General features: G+C 49.4%; 1 protein-coding gene across 14 annotated transcripts in view; it reads right to left on the minus strand.

Moving 5' to 3' along the window:
- The window catches only part of LOC134035953 (adhesion G protein-coupled receptor L2-like), a 66,760-nt gene that overhangs the window by 16,256 nt on the left and 31,009 nt on the right, over nucleotides 1-19,495 (minus strand). For 11 of the 14 annotated variants that reach the window (XM_062480538.1, XM_062480539.1, XM_062480534.1 and 8 more), the window contains exons 5-12: nucleotides 17,447-18,247; nucleotides 9,126-9,437; nucleotides 8,297-8,397; nucleotides 7,739-7,924; nucleotides 6,597-6,635; nucleotides 3,309-3,492; nucleotides 629-751; nucleotides 237-442 (exon numbers count right to left, since the gene is read on the minus strand). In XM_062480538.1, coding sequence (XP_062336522.1) covers nucleotides 237-442; nucleotides 629-751; nucleotides 3,309-3,492; nucleotides 6,597-6,635; nucleotides 7,739-7,924; nucleotides 8,297-8,397; nucleotides 9,126-9,437; nucleotides 17,447-18,247 — 1,952 coding nt within the window. The remainder of the gene's footprint in view (nucleotides 1-236; nucleotides 443-628; nucleotides 752-3,308; nucleotides 3,493-6,596; nucleotides 6,636-7,738; nucleotides 7,925-8,296; nucleotides 8,398-9,125; nucleotides 9,438-17,446; nucleotides 18,248-19,495) is intronic. The other 3 variants (XM_062480541.1, XM_062480536.1, XM_062480535.1) reach the window with 1 other exon arrangement.

The following is a 19,495-nucleotide window of genomic DNA, read 5'->3' on the forward strand; positions in this document are numbered from 1 at the left end:
CCCTCTCCCCCTCTCTCCCTCTCTCCCTCTCTCCCTCTCCCCCCCCTCTCTCCCCCTCTCCCTCCCTCCCTCCCTCCCTCTCGACAGCGGTGTTCAAGGCTGGGTTTCATGACACTGACATTTATCTCCCTCTGCTAAAGACCACCCTGCCATTTCTCTCTCCCTGGTTGAGCCCTGAGCCGGCTGGAGGTTGTGGGGCTCCGGGGCTTTGTTTTGGTTCTCGGGGGGGAGCTTACATCCAGGTGTTCCAGGGTGAAGATCACCGGGTCGGACACAAACACACGGCTGGACTCCTTGGTGATGGAGGCGGACAGGATGTGGGAGTTGACGGTCAGGGAGAGGTTGCGGCGGCCTGCCTCCCCCGGCCCCCTCAGCGTGGCGTTCTCCGTGCTGAGGAAGTGGCCCAGGTGCTTGTAAAGGACAAACACCAGCTTGGCCACCCCTGAAAGCAAACACAGGGAAAACGAGGATGAACACGTTTTTCGGCGGTTTTCCCGCTCATTTCGCCAGCAAGCTGAGCACGGCCTGTACACAGAGGCACAGACCGTCTCAAAACAAGAATAAATAAAAGAACACGGCAGTCCTTAGGCGTGTCGTGAAAGGGGGGAGGGAAAGTCGAGCTGCCTACCGTTCTTGCTGTTGACTTTGACCGTGTTGGAGGTGAGCTGGATGGACGCCTCGCCCTTGCTGGTCTGAGGGAACCTGAAGTCTTGTACCTGCCCGTCCGTGCTCAACACGTACACGTCCAGCACTGGGGGGATGGGGAGGGGGGGGGGGGCACAGGGACGGCATTACTCATAGGTCACGTTACAAAAGCAATACGTATGTCGTGTTTAATAGAGCTCCAATATAGAGGTCGGAGGGGGGGGGGGGGGGGGGGGGGGGTGAAACAGGAGAACACAAGTCCAGCAGACCAGCAACAGAATCCAATCTTATTGTCAATATCCCATCCAGTGCTATTTACTATAGAAAAGGTAGTGAGCTCTAGACTGTGCAGCTCCTCGGGGAGAACTAGAACAGGAGACGGAGAGAGCGAAGAGGCCAGGGCAGGAAGAAAGAGAGAACATCGGGAGATAGAGAGGCAGAGCGAGCAAGCGAGGACAGGGGAGAGATAGAGAGGCTGAGCGAGAGAGAGAGAGGACAGGGGAGAGATAGAGAGGCTGAGCGAGAGAGAGAGAGGACAGGGGAGAGATAGAGAGGCTGAGCGAGAGAGAGAGAGGACAGGGGAGAGATAGAGAGGCAGAGCGAGAGAGAGAGAGGACAGGGGAGAGATAGAGAGGCTGAGCGAGAGAGAGAGAGGACAGGGGAGAGATAGAGAGGCAGAGCGAGAGAGAGAGAGGACAGGGGAGAGATAGAGAGGCTGAGCGAGAGAGAGAGAGGACAGGGGAGAGATAGAGAGGCAGAGCGAGAGAGAGAGAGGACAGGGGAGAGATAGAGAGGCAGAGAGAGAGCGAGGACAGGGGAGAGATAGAGAGGCAGAGAGAGAGCGAGGACAGGGGAGAGATAGAGAGGCAGAGAGAGAGAGAGGACAGGGGAGAGATAGAGAGGCAGAGCGAGAGCGAGGACAGGGGAGAGATAGAGAGGCAGAGAGAGAGAGAGGACAGGGGAGAGATAGAGAGGCAGAGCGAGAGCGAGGACAGGGGAGAGGTAGAGCAGGCGAGCGCGTAACCTGGTGCAGCATGAATGTCAAATATTCATAAGATCAAAAATATCATTGGGCTTTTACTCCCCCCCCAACCACCACCACCACCACCTTCAGATAACTCTGGGGCTCGCCGAGCAAATCTCTGAAAAGCTACCCAATTCCAGCAGCCTCTCTCTCTCTCTCTGTCTCTCTCTCTCTCTGTCTCTCTCTCTCTGTCTCTCTCTCTCTGTCTCTCTCTCTGTCTCTCTCTCCTCTCTCTTCTGCAGCGTGCCAGCTGCCGGGTGGTGCTCCCTTTGATGTGTGAAATTACAGAGGGGTCAGGAGGACACACGTATCAGCGCGCTCCCTCGCGTCAGAAACAGCCTCGCTCTCCTTCAGATAGATGGCTTTTGACAGATGGAGATGAGGAATTGTCCTCCTAACATACCCAACCACCCACCCCCCCCCCTCCACCCCCCCACCCCCGCCCTCCACCCCTCACCCCCAACGCCCCACCTTTAACTTAATTCCCCCTACCCCTTGACAGGCGGACATTTCTGTGTTTTTGGTGGTGGTGGTGGTGGGGAGAATGTTAATTGGGAGAAAGGATCATTTCGGCCTTTCTTCGTGGCTTTGGGGAAAGCTCGGGGGCCGGCGACTTCTTCTGAGCCTTGAGCTGGCTGGTTCTACACCAGGCTGCTCTCTGGCACAGTCCACAATCCTTTCACTCTGTTGCCACAATAGTACAATAACCTCTACCCAGAGCTACAATAAACTCTACCCAGAGCTACAATAACCTTTACCCAGAGCTACAATAACCTCTACCCAGAGCTACAATAACCTCTACCCAGAGCTACAATAACCTTTACCCAGAGCTAGGGAACTGCATGGGAAGAAACGGCATTAAGCCATTAACTACACAGCATATTACGCAACATATTAATCGGTGTATTAGTCCTATATAACTACCCCTTCTTCCTTATCTACTTAGGTTGATGTATTATCATTTAATGGAAATGGTCTAAGGACTCATACAATAGCATCTATAGAGTAATACTTTTCAGTTGGCTCCTTTGTTTTCCCTGGGCGAACCGGGAACTTCATCTTGTAGTTGAGAGACTCACTTGGAATGTTTAACTATGCAAGAAATAGATTAGGAATCAAGGAAGACAAAAAAAAAGACTGAGCTGGAAACCATAACCATGGCAACGGAAAGCCACGTGAATCCTTTTTTTTTATGACAGTTCACCGCACAAAGTTGACATAAATGAATGAGGTCACGTTGCTAATAAACTTCCTGTGAGAACACGTTAGCTCGCTAGCGCCAGACGAGACATCAAAACCTCCTACTGTGACTTTAACTAAATTTGGTCTTTTTAATAGCACTTTTCTCTCTCCTGGAGGAATAGCTGTCCAGGTTCTTTATCAGTGTCTAGATGACTAAGCCTAGTATCGATGCCTGGGGGCTTCAGTTTCCCAGTATGCTTATGCGATGGTTGTAAATGTTAACTTTTACTTCTCTGGACGAAAAAATCCCATTTAAACAACCAAGGTCAAAGCAATTTTACCACGAAGACACGGGAGATTATCCCGGAAGGGAAGTCATCGTTACGATTGTGGATTGTGACTGGAAGACGAGTCGTTTTGGTCTCTCTGTTTTATGTAGGATTGAAAAGGAACTCACCGATATTCTCGGCGGGCACTTTGACTACAGCTGGCTCGATCAGGTTGTCGGCAAGGACGAACGCCCCCTCCTCCAGGGTATCCAGTAACATGGTGGCGGCGTGCGTTTGCTCCGTGGAATTCATGTCTTCCCAGGATTTCAGAGCTTCCGGCCTGAGGAGGTTGTCAACCGTATCTACAATGGCCTGTATCCGTGGAAACAAGTCAAATGTCAGCACGCTTTTTTCCCCCTCACGCTCATCATAACTTCTGAAACACTGTCTTCTTCAGGGAGCAATGGAGGGCACGGGAGAATGGCAAGCAAGGGGCCGCAGCAAGTAAAACTGAAAACAGCAAAATACCATTTAAATGAAGGAGACATTTAGGAGAACATGACTCAAAATGCATTTAAAAGATGCTGGTTACAGATTACATGGAATTTGAGGAAGCTTCCTTTTACTGCCCGTTTTAGAACGCTGTCTTTCTCAGGATAACAAATCTATGCCTGGAGGGGAAGTAGTAATACAAACCAAATGGTTTTTCATAAGACTAGAGCTGCCATCCATAGAGCAGATCGTAGTTCGCACGTTCTTAAATTCCTTTTTTTCCCAGAAAACAATTGTCTTCAGCGACAATGACTTTATTCCATAACAGGATTCAATCGTAACAGGCTAGAAAATGCACGGCTTTCCGGAAAGTTCTTATCACTGCAAGCAACCCACTTGTACATGAGTGGCAGTCTCAGTCAAGACACGGATCATGCCGTTTGTTTTCCAAGGCAAATCCTTTCATTTCCTGGTTTCTGATAAGCAGTAAGTAAGCAAAACATTCCAGTTTCAAACAAGAGAAGTATCATATGTTGATAAAACAGAGGTCCATTTGACCCTGTGAGGGTGAGTTCACGGCTCCCTACCTAGCCCAGTATACCCACAGCAGCATTTAACCCTAAACCAAACATGACCAGGCATGGCTAAATTAGCCCAAATCCATTTCAACCCGTGTCCCGATAAACCAGAGTGACAATTTAACCACAGGTGCCATTAACCACTGAGACCCTTCTCACCACACCGGTAATTAAGCACAAAAACCTGTCCCACTTCCTGTAACAATTAGCCACAGCTGTTATTATCCACAACACTAATTGACCACAGGCACAATTACCCCTTTTGCCTGGATTAACCAGATCGGGGATTAATCCCAATTGCAATCGAATGCAGGCTGACATACAACCACAGCACTTAACCGCACCACCACCATAAACCACAGATGTCCTACAGTACATCCTCTGCAGGGGCCTCCAGGTATGAAATACCGTCCTAACAAAGAGGTGAGAATGAACCACTCCGGTCTTGACCTTAATTCTGACAAGGGGGACGGGGACGGGGACGGGGACGGGGGGGCGGCAGGAGAGAGAGAGATTGAGAGACAGAGAGAGGAAGACGGAGAGATGGAAGGAGGGAGAAGGAGTAAGAGAGAGAGAGAGAGAGAGAAGAAATAAAAAGAGAGAGTGAGAGAGAGGCGCGCAGCAGTGATTACAGGGCCGGAACCATTCCTCCCAGACAGACACTAAATGGTCTGCCCTCCTGGTGAGCTGTCCTCGAAGGACGAGAGGGGGGTGGGGGGGGGGGGTTGCTGGGGTAGAATCCGTGTCTCTAATTTGCCAAACGTAGAAAGCAACCCATGTTGTGACTGAATCCTCTCTAATTCTTGCCCGGGTGGAGGTCAAAACAAGCTACAAATCACAGAGGGCCCTCGGGCAAGCCCCCGCCACCGGCCGACAGGAAACACATACGTGGGCGTGGGCTGACTCGGCGGAACGCCCTCAGTTGACGAATGGGGATGCGGGAAAGGGAGGACAAGGTCTAAATCAATGGAGGCAGTTTGCGTTCTCGTTCCTCGCAGTAAAAATGTACTCCGTCAAAACAAGCTTCAGTTCTCCGAGACCCACCAGCGGTCACCGCGGAATGCTCGAGTGCTCTCTCACGATTTTTAGCCGGCCCCGGCACACAAACTATGCGTGTTTCAACAGAGCCGCGTCTGAGACATAAACAAAAGCGGAGGAAAGGAAAATGACAAGGGGAGGAAGGAGGGATGAAAGGGACCAACAAATCAGATATTAACACAAACACATTAATGGGACAGAAATGAGACCCATCACTTGAGAGAGAGAGAGAGAGAGAGAGAGAGAGAGAGAGAGAGAGAGAGAGAGAGGGAGGGGAAATAAATGACGTTGGTATGGTGAAAAGGTACAAGAGAGGATGGAAACTGTAAAATGTTAGCAAGTGAAAAAAAATGAGTACACTGCCACTTTGATCACACTTCTAGCTGACAGGGAGGTGCAATCATGGCCGTGGGAAGGCAATTACTCATACAACGCACAGAGAGCAGACAGGAGAGAGAGAGGGAGGGAGGGAAGGAGGGAGGGAGGGAGGGAGGGAGGGAGGGAAGAAGACAGAAGAGAATGACGGGAGAGAAAAAGGAAGGGGAGAAGTGGAGGTATGAAAGGGGAGAAAATAGGCCCAGGAGGGACAAGGATGGGCAGATAAGCGGAGGGATATCGACAAAACCAGTGTGGCCAGGAGAGCCACGCGCCGACAGATTGACAGACAGACAGACAGACAGACAGGCAGACAGGGAAAAGGGAAGACAGAGATTGCAGCAAACACACAAGCGGGTCCCAGACAAAGAGACACGCGGCCATGCAGACACCAGCGCTGCATGCTGACACCAGCGCTGCATGCTGACACCAGCGCTGCATGCTGACACCAGCGCTGCATGCTGACACCAGCGTTGCATGCTGACACCAGCGCTGCATGCTGACACCAGCGTTGCATGCTGACACCAGCGCTGCATGCTGACACCAGCGCTGCATGCTGACACCAGCGTTGCATGCAGACACCAGCGCTGCATGCTGACACCAGCGTTGCATGCTGACACCAGCGCTGCATGCTGACACCAGCACTGCATGCTGACACCAGTGTTGCATGCAGACACCAGCGCTGCATGCTGACACCAGCGCTGCATGCTGACACCAGCGCTGCATGCTGACACCAGCGCTGCATGCTGACACCAGCGTTGCATGCTGACACCAGCGCTGCATGCTGACACCAGCGTTGCATGCTGACACCAGCGCTGCATGCTGACACCAGCGCTGCATGCTGACACCAGCGCTGCATGCTGACACCAGTGCTGCATGCTGACACCAGCGCTGCATGCTGACACCAGCGCTGCATGCTGACACCAGCGCTGCATGCAGCCTGGCAGACACAGGGAGCAACAGTACATCGCTCTGTACATCCACAGGTTTTACCTTCATGTAAGCCCTGCAAGTTTTCTCTCTCTTCTGAAGCTTTTCAGGGGAGGACGGAGAACAACAGACACTCTATTAGAGGGGAGAGAAGAGTTTGGGAATAAAAGCGTCTTTCAAATCGCATACGTCTTGGCGTGTAAAGTTACCCCCTTACCATTCTTCCGTTGCTAAAATGAAACAAAAACCTTCTTTTGTTTAGGACCGTGAACGACGACCTTGAAACAATGCAGCGATTACAAACGCCTTTCTGAGGTGCCGTTTGAATATGTATCCATCTTACATAACGTCAAGGTTGGGGGTTGGGCTCCGAGACGCCTGGCAGTGTGGGGGAAGCAACGTGATGATATTCCTACACTTTGCATTAACCATGCTTTAAAAAGCACAGTCAATAAACAATGTTGGACTGCGGGTAATTTGTGCTTTGTGGCATGATGGTTGTGATGGTCTGCGTGCACAGGCTTTTAAAGGCCTTTGTTAGTCTTTCAGTCAAATGAAAATGTTGCATCGCCCCCCACAGCAGAGTAAGCAGGCTAGGTAAACTAAACAACTTCAGTCGAGGGAGAACGACTTGACGAAACACAGTGCCAAACCACTACAAAGACGGGGGGAAAAGCTTGTTAAAAAAAACATCCAAGATTTTAGAGCGCGTTTGCAACTTATTTTGCCTCAAAGTTGGAATAACAAAACACACTTTTCAACGTGTCAGTCATTTGACAAGCGGCTGTGAGGACGTAGGTCCTGGGGCCTCCCCCCTCCCTCGCAGGGGGCTGCTGCGGAGATGTCAAGGTTCTGGGGGGAGGGAGGTTTCAGCTCTTGACAGCACATGCCAGGACTGGCGAGTCATTCTGTTCATGGGGGATGGGGTTCTAACCATGAGCTCTTTCAGGCTCAGCCACCAGGTAACGGCTGCATGTGGAAAGCCAGTAATGACCAGGGAGCTCTGCCTCCCAACAGTCAAAGTTTTCCCCCTCAGGGCTGTGGGTCTGTCTGCCTCCCTACTGCACCACCTGGAGGAACTATGCTTCCGGGTGCGACTGTCTAATGACCGACTTCGCCTGTGTGCAAGGTTGGGGCAGAGGTGTGGTGCAGGGGTGCGGTGTTCTAACGAGGGGGGGGGGGGTCGTGGAGGGATGGCAGCCTACCTTGTTGAAGCTGCGCCCGGCCGAGTCCTTCTCGCTGGGCCTCAGCTCCTGCAGCTGTGCGTCCAGGATGTCCACCAGCTGCTCCATGAGGCGCACCGACGAGCTGACGTCCCCCGCAAACACCGGGCCCTGCGTGTGGCGCGCCAGCTCGTTGGCCAGGTTGGCCGCGTTCTCGCCGCTACGGATCTGAGAGAGGAGGGGCGTGCCGTTAAGAGATATGCGCGGCGCACGGGGTGAACCCTGTAATGTGTCTGGCACACAGGCTTTAAGTTGAAATCGTTATCGACGCCGCCCGTTTTACGGGGGAATGACTTCGCCGTGGGTGGGAAAACTGTATACACCGGCGTTCGCCGTGTATTTCTGGTACACAAAGCCACAAAGGGATGACTCATGTGCATCGGCAAACGCGCAGTTGCGGTCTTCACAATGCGGAGCGATACGAAACGCAGATGCGCTCGGCTACAGCACAGACAAAGAAGTACGAGGGGTGGGGGGGGGGGGCACACACACAAGGTTGCTGTACTTTGCGCCCCCCCTATCTTTCTTTCACCTTCTCACCTTTTGTGCCACTTGGGTCACCCAATGGGAGGTGCAGTTGCTGAGGTCGGGCCCTCTCGGGTTCCAGGTCCCTGTCACCGTGCAAAGGTAGGAGGCGATGCCTGCAGGGGCACAAACACATCCAGGCTTTAGAGAGGCACTCTCACCCCTGCTGCTCCTCCATTCAGCAGGCCCCTCTAAGCAGGAAGACCCCCCCCTCCCCTTTTCCATCTCCCTCCTCCACCCCCCACCCGGCTCCCCTTGTGCAGAGGAAGGACGTGGCGACGACGCATAAAGGAAAGCCGCCTGGCCACACTGCAGGGTTGCCAGGTTTGAGAGACTGTCAAATATTTGGGAGCTTGGACCTTGCTTGGTGAATTGCTCGACGTGTTTGCAGCTGCTGTACTCTCCTCTCCTTGTTTGCCAGGCTTCTACTGTCACATGTGCATTACATGTATGAATATGCTAGCGATTACATAAACGGTACGTAAACAGTGTATCGGTAACTAACAATGAAGCTGTGTCGACGAAGCTGTGTCGAGACGTTCTCTCGCACGGCTCCAGAACGTTCTCTCCCTGTTCTCTTCATCCTAATATATTCTTTGTTGTGACAGTTATGGATGATAATTATCTCACAATGATTATTTCATGACAGTTGTCAGTGGTATGGGTGATGATTATTTCATGACAGTTGAGTTATGATTAAATAATCTCACTGCAGGACGCAGCCCATACCTGTCATTGGTATGCTTGATTACGAAAAAAGGAGAAGAAAGAAGAAGAAACTGTTCCAGAAACACCCCAGCCAGCCACGCCAGTGATGCTGTCGAACGCCTATAGAGCCCCATACCTCTGGTTCCTTTGGGGCAGGGTCTGTCCACCGTGGAGGCGGTGTGGGTCTGTGGCCAGGAGATGCCCCTCCTCGCCGTGCCCTCACAGAAGCGCCTGGGGGTGGGGGGCATCTCTGGGGCGGAGGGCTCGGCCGTGACGTGGGAGTCCTGGGCCCGGTTGGGCTCCCTGCCGTCACGGGGGTCTGCGGCGGAGGCGGAGGTGGTGGTGGTGGTGTTCTGCTGGCCCTTGTTCGAGGGGGTGCTGGTGGCCAGGTGCGTTGTGGTGGTGTCGGGCGGGAACGCCGTCGACAAGAAGTCGTCGGTGGTGGGTGCTGCGAAGGGAGAGGGGGGGGGGGGGGGGGAGAGAGAGAGAGAGAGAGAGAGAGAGAGAGAGAGAGAGAGAGAGAGAGAGAGAGAGAGAGAGAGAGAGAGAGAGAGAGAGAGAGAGAGAGAGAGAGAGAGAGAGAGAGAGAGAGAATGGCTGCTGTTAGAACTTATCGAAAATGTTTTACCTGGAACTTTCCACATCCATCAGTCAGCTATGGGACGTTCATGGTAGCTTGGCAGCTTCAGTTCCAGCGCTCCGAGCGATCACACCAGTGCTGAGTTACCCCCAGCCATAAGTCCCGGGGATAAAACGACCAGGGACGAATTGGACCTATAACTCCTCTGTCCAAGCACAGCACAAAGTTGGAGGGGGAGAACCTGCAAACACTACACTATCTCAGCCATTTTTACCTGACTTAAACCTGCAAATAAGAAAAAGACAGGAGGTGGAAGCATCCATTTGCCTGCCGGTGATTTCGCCAGCAGAGGGGCAGTTGGCTGATTAAATGTCAACAAGGAAGACAAAGCCTGCCTGCATCTTACCTTTTTCTTTTGGCCCCATTTGACAAAGCAGGCGTTGGGAAATTTAACTGCAACCTAACCCCCCCCCCCCACCCCCCCTTCCACATCCCCTAGGCGAAGACCATACATCAGCGATAATGCGCCTCTGCTGTGCTGAATGCACAGCTTAAAGAGGATATGTGTGTGTGTTTACGTGCGAGTATGTGACTGCCTCCTCAGTGCACGTACAATCCCCTGTGTGCAGGTGTGTTTCTAAATCGGTGCTCATTACTGCGGATGCAGATGTTTGAAACAAGACGGAGAGAACTAGTAAACCAGAGTGGAAATAGTCAAATGTATTAATCTGCCGTGCAAGGAACCATCAGTGCGTCTGTGGTTGTCTCCTGCCTGAGTGATCATATATTATACCCACGGCCGCATGATCGGCGTTGGAGATAACCACAGCTTCCCACAATGAGGTCTGCCGTCGTGAAAAGCCCTGCTGTGCTGTCTTCAGGAGTCCTCGGTGCTTCGGGGAAAAATGCAATATCACGCTATCTGACACCCCATCATCACATGCGTATCTCCATTTCCTGAGACTGAACGGTGACAAAGCCCACCGTTTGCATCTGGAGCCAATCAGGAGATCAGGGGAGCCTTTGTTTCTTGTTTTCCTGTTCCAGTCAAATATGGAGGTTCATTACAAAGAAGCTCTCTGTTTGGGGCCGGTTCAAAAGCTCGGAGATGAAAGACAGCAGAAGCAGTAGGCTTTACAGCTAACTAGCCACAACTCACGAGATAGTGGGAGAGAGAGTGTCGCTCCTGCTGGAGTTAGCTTTAAATATATATATATTTATAAATAAAAGGCGGCCGGATCACCCCGCAGTGCTGTTGTGTTATGACATTTCACTCAATGACCTTCTCCCCCTCACTGCCACCTCCCACCAGCGGAGCTTAATTACCCTCCGCTCACCCTGCTTATTGTGTGCCTGTCCCCCACCCGGTCCTTCACACCTCTCTAAGCTGTGTGGATGCAGATCTGACGGCTGACATATGTCCGGTTATTGTCGCAGACAGATGTTGCGAAGAGCTTATCGTGTCAAATTGTGGGAAGATCCCTGTCTCTCCTCGTCTGTGTCCCTGTCTCCCTCCTCTTTCCTCTTCATCTGTCTATTTGTGTGTGTGTGTGTGAGTGTGTGTGTGTTTGTGTTTGTCCTCCTCTTTCTTGCCTTCCCCCTTCTCTATATCAATTGGTCTCTGAGCAGACAAGCGATGAAGACCATACGAGAGTAGAAAACATCTATACAATTATACCAAACAGAGAAACACTTGGTGCTGAGTCACCGGCCTGTGTCAAATAACTCGAGGAACTTCTGGAGGATAATTATCTTGTCTGAAAGGACTTGGTCAAGTTTGGCCTTGCAGGCTATTAGAGGAGAGCAGACCTATGCCACCGCAACAAACAAATAAATATACAAATAGATGAATAGGAAGTAAGGCACTTCACAGCAACCTATGCAATCGTGTATTCTCTTCATATCTCATCTCAGGCCGCCCTCCACAATTTTCTTTTGATTACAACAAGCTATTCCAGCAGAGGTAACAGCTCTCAGCCCAGAGTGGGGGCACCTCAATTAGCTGTCATTTCACTCAAGGGCCTGTTAAGTCACTCTTCATGAGGAATCCGACAGCAAGGACATACTGTGCAGCATATGCTGAGTGGCAGCAGTTATAAGTAGCGTGAGGTGATCAGGGAACAAAGAGGGCACCAAACGGGGGCATTAGCTGTCAGAAAGCCTAACTAAGTTTACTTGACAGAATTGAAGTTAAATCAATTATACTTATCGAGCATATATTCCCTTACAAAAAAGAAGTATACTTCAAGTTTGTTTTGTAAGTATACTTAGTATAAAAAGTATACTATTATCATGTTACTTAAAGTATACTAGCAGTGTACTTATTTATATACTATTTTTGTACTAAGTAAACTGAATTGTCCCACTTTTTAGGTCACTTAGTACACTTTAAAGTACACTTATAGAGTATTTCAAGGTTTACTTTTGAATACTGTAAAGTAGCCTGTGTAGTGCACTTTCAGTTCATCAAGTATACTTCCTAAAGTACTTCAAAGTATACTTTGGAATACTCTAAAGTAGCCTGTGTAGTGTACTTTCAGTTCATCAAGTATACTTCCTAAAGTACTTAAAAGTATACCTTGGAATACTCTAAAGTAACCTGTGTAGTGCACTTTCAGTTCATGAAGTATACTTCCTAAAGAGCCTCAAAGTATACTTTGCAATACTTTTAAGTGCACTTTCAATTAGTGTAAGTACTTCAAGAAATAAACGTAATAAATACAATTTTACTATTACTTACTAATATATTATAATGTTTAGGAGCCCCTGAAACGCCTCAGATTATAAGTCACTTAGCGACAACGGGGGCCCTTGCAAAGTTACACTGCAGTTTCTTAGCTGAAAGCAGCTATTCACTGCGCAAGCGTTGATGTTTTAAGAATCCAGCTTTCCTTATGAAATGTAATAGTAATTTAACTCATGGTTACAATGGTAAACCACCCCAACAATGACCACGCAACAAAACACTACATTCTAAGCAGACACATTTAAAAAACGAAATTCATGAAGTTACATTTGTATTTCGAACAAACGGCAAACTTATCAGCAAATTTTAACACTATTTACCGCCTTGCATCATAGGAATTGACAAGCCAATGAGCCACGCGATCTTCATTTTTTCACGTCGTTATTTCGTTCTTCAGTCAGTTTGACAGTATAACCTTCAAATGCATAATGCAACCCTTCTGTCTGCTTCTTTCTCAAGTAGCTTTTTCTTTTTTTCCATTAATACTCCAATTGATAATTATTAATATAAGATTATAGGGATTGAGAATGTTTTGGCAGTAATTAAGGTTACAGCTTCAGTACCAAAAAAGATTCAATGTGCAATGCATAATATATTTTCATAGACATGAATAATTAGAATGAGATGGATCTAAAAAATGTAACCTGTAATGTACTTTAAAATTATTTTGACTGTTTTTGCTATATAATAATAGAAAACGTACATGCTACTCCAGAAGAAATGTATACCATTTTCTGTTTCTAAGCATACTTCTTAAAAGTATATCAAAAGTGAACTATTTTCAAAGCATACTTAAAAGTACATCAAAAGTGAACTAAAAGTGTACTACCCATATTTTAGTATACTTATAGTATACTTTAATATACTTCTTTTTTGTAAGGGTTATCATCTATACGCATGCAGATTCCCATACTGAAACATCACCATGTTTGAAATCACCCGGAAATGAAATTTTTATAAATCCACTATATGGAGATGATCAGATGCCTTGCAATTCTGTTTGTCTGTGATGACTTCTCCTTAAAGAACAAAGAAAAAGGGAGGAGGACATCTTCACAGCTCATCACACATGCTAGATAACTAAGAAACATCCTTGTTATCTATGGAGGATTGGCAGCCAAACAAGTTCTAATGGAGGGTCTTGTGTGATTTAGGAGCTTTCTAATTTTACCAGTGGGTACAAACGGCAAAGAATGTTTTGCAGAAATGGTCTTCAAAATGAAAATGTCAAATACTGAGTGCTATTAAATCCTCACAGTGAAGAGTGAAGACCAACCAAAGAAATCATTACAAACTTTTGAATGACCCCTTTTAGCAGATGGTACTTCTCACCGCTCACGTCCACTGTGGGTGTGAGAATAGAGACCTCCAGTCTAACTGGACACACTCGAGAGAAAATGAAATAGCCAGTGTTAAAAGGCAGTCTGGGCTACTGTTGTGGGGTTGTTTCCTTCTTGAAGTTCTCTGCGCCTGTAGCTAATGACAGAGAAACTACAGATCCCACAAGCCATGAATTTTACATGAACTTGTTTATATGCAGACTCGTGCTGCTGTTTTCAAGGCCCAGTGCTGTGAACATCAGTCATGTGTTCCGGAATAGGCCAAAGTAAACCATCTGGTCACATAGCCTGGCTAAGCCGGCACAAAACACACCATCATAATAGTCCAAGGAGACAGGTGATAATGTTTTCTTACATCCAGTGTTCTTCTTCTTCTTCTTCCTATAGGCTTTTCTAAAGTCCTTGGCAGACTGAGTGGTGTTGTGTCACACTGTGAGTATCTAGTGTTCCTTAAAGAGCAGGGGACAGAAAAAGCTCTGCCAGCCAGAACCAGTATCCATCTCTCTGCTTGATTTATGAGGCCTGAAACTAAAGACGGCAGCCCACCCCACACTGGGTACCAATACCGTATACAGTACATACCATACCATATACCCACGCAGCACCAGAGACAGGAGGGGGGCCTCACGCAACCCTCGCATGAGCTCAAACCTTGCATTCGACCCAAAAGCCACACATCCAACCAATCGCGTCGGAGTCTGGGCAACAGACAGGACTGAAAGAACTGTTCCGACCAGCCTGTGGTAGTTTGACCCCTGACCTTGCATGGCTTCACTAATACCTCCCTCTCCATGAGGGGCAAGAAACCTGTGCGGTCCTGGAAAACACTTACGTTGTTTTATCGTCTGCCACATGGAGCCCCCATGGATGCGCGGCTTTCAACGCGATGCATTCACTAACGAGGCCGTGGCTGCGTCGTGTTGAATTTGTTCAATGGTTTGAAAACATACAGATAAGGCTAACTGATTTTGAGCAGCAAAATTGAATGTGCATAACGCAGGCTTGATGGCGTTAGCCTTCTGAGGCAGAAGATGTCTATTAGCATATGGCTAACTAACCTTTTCTAATGCTGTGCAGCAGCATGACTCGTGCTCTCTATTGTCTAAATCTCGACGAAATCCTACTTTTCTTGACGGCTTTCCCTCAGCAAAGCCATTCATTTTACACACCCCTTCTGTAGCCCTCAGATCAATGCTACTTCGAAGGCAAATTAATTTCCTCCTCTTTCTCCTTGTTACTTTGAAATCCCCCTGGCAATTATTTGCTCTTCTGATTGGTTTTTGGAATTCACTGGACCGAAACCAGACGAGTTCTTTGAGCATTGCAGACAATACCTTGTAAGTGTCCCTACAAATTTAGTAATGGCCGCCACTTAGGTGTGCTTTTTATTGGCACGCATTGCTTTAGTAGTGGCACTTCTAAGGAGTTGAGACTATCTGAGCATTGATCATTGGGTGTCTTTGTACTCCTAACGCATTCAAAGACTTTGGACTTCTAACGTGGTACTTGTGTTTGTGTTGGAATCATTTCATCCTAGGCAATCTACAGTGACTTGAATTGTAAAAAGCCCCTTCATTTCCTGGAACTGAAAAAGCTCACATTCTAAGGTGAGTATGGCTCTTCCCACATGCTTTCCTCTAAATATAGACTCCCGATCGTCTTGGCTCGTGTGGTCTCTGTGGAATTGGAAGAGTACCGTTTTTGGAAGTTTCTATGACCCTGTGCTGACTGAGTTCTCTGAAACTACAAATTGCAGTGATTCACTCTTTGTGGAGCTTTACTAGGGGGCACATGAATCTTAATGGACACAATTAATTTTCTCCCTGCCTCAAGTGCTTCTCAGTTTCAGTGAGAGAGACATTATTTCAATGCCATTAGATTACCCTGTGGAACAGGTTGTCTCACTCTACACTATATTTTGAGCTGCAATAAATCCTAATGGCTATCCACTCCAGCAGTTTAAGGTGTAGATCTGGGAAACCTAATAAACATTTAGCAATTACTCGTACCGTTCACAAAACCTCGCACACAGCTGCTTGCACGGGCCCACTGTTCTTTGTAGCCGCCCCTCTTTTAACAGAGGTGCTTTAAAAAAGAACGAAAAAAGTGCTCTCGTGAACTTAACGGTTTGTGGTGGCAAGTACACCCAGAAACACAGTGCTCGCACTAGAGACTAGCTTAGCAGGGGCACAGCTGGAGACGGCTTCTAAAAATAATAGGTGAAACCTGTTTGCTGTCTTCCTGATTACATGTACCCAAGCTCCAGTGGAGTTTCTTATTACGTTTTGCATTTACCGAGGCATTACAGCAGTTAGCTGAGTGCCCATGAAAGCCCCACATTGAAAACGTACAGCTATGCGCACTTTCTACCCCCCTCCACGAGTGTGTTTTAAGAAGAGGAGGGTAATTATGATAATTCAGTTGTTAATTACATTTACATACATCTGAGCATGAACACAAGAGCAGCCAGCTCACATGCACAGCCAGCTCACACGCACAGCGCAGTCAGCTCACGGAGAACTCATTAAAAATGACACTATCTTGTGTGTACAGTACATGGTCTTAATTGAGGCTTTTGACAAGTTGGGATAAGCCAGGGTCAACCTTCGAGGCCCCCCGGCACCCTGCCCCCCCCCGTGTCGGGGTCTCTCTGCTGGGGAGAAACATCAGCGGAGGAATAGCAGGGAAACAAACAGGCGTGTTGACAAGCGGTCAGAGTTCAAGAGCACATGGCCCCGCGTGGAGACGTTTGGCCCTCGGCGCAGGTCAGGGGTCGCGCTTCTCTCTCCGACAGCCTCGCCCGGAGCGTTCAGAAGTGCAGACTAAAACCAGAACTTCGACTGGAACGCTGTATTTAAGGGAAACGATTGCCGGGGCGGTGGCGGTGGGAAGGGAACGCCGGGACTTGAACCTGCGTCATCCCCAGTCTGGCTGGTGGAGCTCCCAGCGCGGGGACTTAGCCTCGCTCTCAGGGATAAGGAGGATACGGGCAGGTAATTACAGCCATTATGGCCGTGATGTAAGAGCCCTGTCTGACGACACGTCTGTCTCCCCTCAGCACTTCACAGATTAATCCGAAGCCCCTCGCCTCCTGACAGGACGCTCTGCAGTAATTGATCTCTCTTTACACGGCGCAGACATTCTCCTCATCCGGTCGTTCGCCATGATTCACCATAACGCTACCTAGTGCACACACACATGCACTTTGATTTGGGGGTTTAGCTCCCATCTGATATTATGGAGATTGTCCACCAAGCTATTGTAAGTGGGGACCTCGGTACAGTTGATGGGGTAGCCATGGCAACAGATGTCCGAATCCAAAGGCAGAGGAACGGGATAACCTTCTGTCATACTGCGAGCAATATTTCAGAATCTCATTCCTTAGCATTAAAAGTAAGTTCACAAGGGCAGTGTTTATAATGGATTGGGATAAGGCCTGAGATTAGAGAATTTGATGGGGTCCAAGCTTCAAGTAGAGCGAGTGTCTGGACTTGGCGTATGGTAATAAAGGAGCAGGGCTTCCAGGAGCTGTGTGCCATCAAGGTCCTCGCAGAAGCCAGCCCTCGGTCCAAGGTGAATCTGACATTTCTGTTGGCAAATGAGCCCTTTCCCCAAGACTAACAAAGCTCTCTTCCCCATATCACACCTGGATTGCATTCGGAATTAAAAGGCAGTTGTCCCTGTGACTTCTCACACTGCTAGCTTCCAGTGTGAGATCCTCATTTTGACAAAGACAAATCGGAGAGAACGAGGGAGGACAGAGCGAGGAGATAGGGTGTTCAGAGCCTTACCTTCGTCTGGATCCGGAGGGCCGAACTCCAGGTCGTAGCGCAGGATGTAGAAGTTATTCCACACGTAGAGCTGGTTGTCCCTGGGGTTGTAATCCACAGCGGCGATGTACTGGTGCTGGTTGGGGAACAGGATGTCGGTGTACTCGCCCTGGCTCAGCTTGGTGTTGTAGGTGTAGTCGATGTGGCTCTTGCTGGCCTCGCTCTCGTTCTCCTCGTAGGTGGAGCGCACCACTTGCAGCACCCCGCACACCATGAAGGCGTTGGAGGCCGAGCGCTTGTCGTACGCCGTGTCCCAGGTGGCCTCGAAGCGCAGCGTGTACGGGTTGAGCTGGCTCACCACGATGCGCCCGTTGTTCTGCTCCGTGGCGTAGATCACCCACAGGCCCCGCTCGTCCACCGCCAGGTCGATGTCCGTCTTGCCGCCCCAGCGGTACGGCGACGTGTCGTGGTAGTTGGCGTTGGCCACGATGGCCTCGCCGCTCTTGATGCGCGTGCGCAGGTCGAACTTGACGATGTTGCGCGTGCGCTCCTTGTTGAAGAAGATGGCGCCGTCGTAGGCCACGAAGCCCGTGCCGTCGACGCGGTGAGGGAGCTTGTAGGTGGTGGTCTGGCGGCTGTTCTTGAAGTCCTCCAAGGAGGCGTACTCGATGAGCGTGTCGGTGCGGTAGGGCGTCCAGGGCATGAAGAAGACCTTGTCCCCCGACTGGAGGGGGTCTTTGCACCACGCACCCGCCTGCTGCTCCGCCTCAAACACAAAGGTGGGCTCCCCGACCCCCTTCAGAGTCCCGGGACAAATGAAAACTAGTGACAGAGAGGGGGGACGAAACAAATCAAGCATTTCGGTTAAAACACCTGAGAAGTATAATGCAAAAAGTACAGTTGATTAGGATTTTCTTTTCTTTTAATTGTATTTTTTTTGCTGCTGTCCAAATCTATTGTTGTCCGAGTCAGGGACATCGGTGTCGGAGTCTATTTTTGGTAGTCGTTTTTATACTGTCGTTTTGTGCTATTGTTTGTGAAGAGGAAAAAGAGGAAAACAAATGGTTATGTCCAGATGGCGGTGTAGAATGATAAGAGTCGGAATCAACAAAGGGTTGACTTCTTAAGATTCTGCCATACGCTGACTGTTTGGGACAAAAACAAATGTAAGGAAAATCAAAGGAGAAAGGGTACCTGTAAATGCAAGACCTGGGAGACGGGAGAGGTTGGGGACAAGCTAGTGCTTAGAAGGGTCCCTAAGTAGGATTGCGGGGGGGAGAGGCACTCTTAATGGCAGCTTGTTGCTGGAATCATGTACCGCACTGACAGCTGGGTAAATGACACGCTGCACATGCACGCACACATGGCTCAGGTCGTGACACTAAAGGACAAGGGGAAGACGTCACATCTTGCGGTGGAACCAAACGACAGACAGAGAGTTTGGATGGAGGTCAAATGGGGGGTGGGGGGTGGGGGGGAGGCAGAGGGGTGGAGACAGAATGAAGGCTAGCACCGATGGCCTCGAATCTGCTTCTGTCGCACGGTGATGAGTGAGGGAGGCAACGGACAAGTTCCAAATCACTGCATCCATCATAACCCCCCAAAATACCTTTCGTTTTATTGTCATTTCCATTTCCAACCTGGTTAGCCTCCCTCAGCCATCCCTGCTACTGAACATCACATGCAGAGAGGGTGTGATAGAGGCCAAGCATACCGCGACGGGCCCCGAGGACGAGGTCACCGATGACTACTCTCTCTCTCGCTAAGGTTGCGATTATCTCTCGCTGTAGACATCGGCTGCTGATCTCTCTTATGATATGCCATGCGTTACCCATCTGGACTGAGATCTCTTAAGAGACATATGGGCTCCTTTTCAAATCTGGTTTCGAAATTAAAATTGGGCTCCCAGTGCTGCAATCAATCCCCCCACGGGTTCTGGCATTTGACAAAGAGAGGCAATCAAAAGGGAGGAAGACAAGGGGAGTTGGAGGAGAGGGGGTGGGGTTGGGGGGGGGGGGGTAGGGGGGGCTGGATTCAACACCACAGGACAAGGAGCTTGGTAGGGTGTGT

The sequence above is a fragment of the Osmerus eperlanus genome, chromosome 16 (genome assembly GCF_963692335.1).
Source record: "Osmerus eperlanus chromosome 16, fOsmEpe2.1, whole genome shotgun sequence".
NCBI lineage: Eukaryota > Metazoa > Chordata > Actinopteri > Osmeriformes > Osmeridae > Osmerus > Osmerus eperlanus.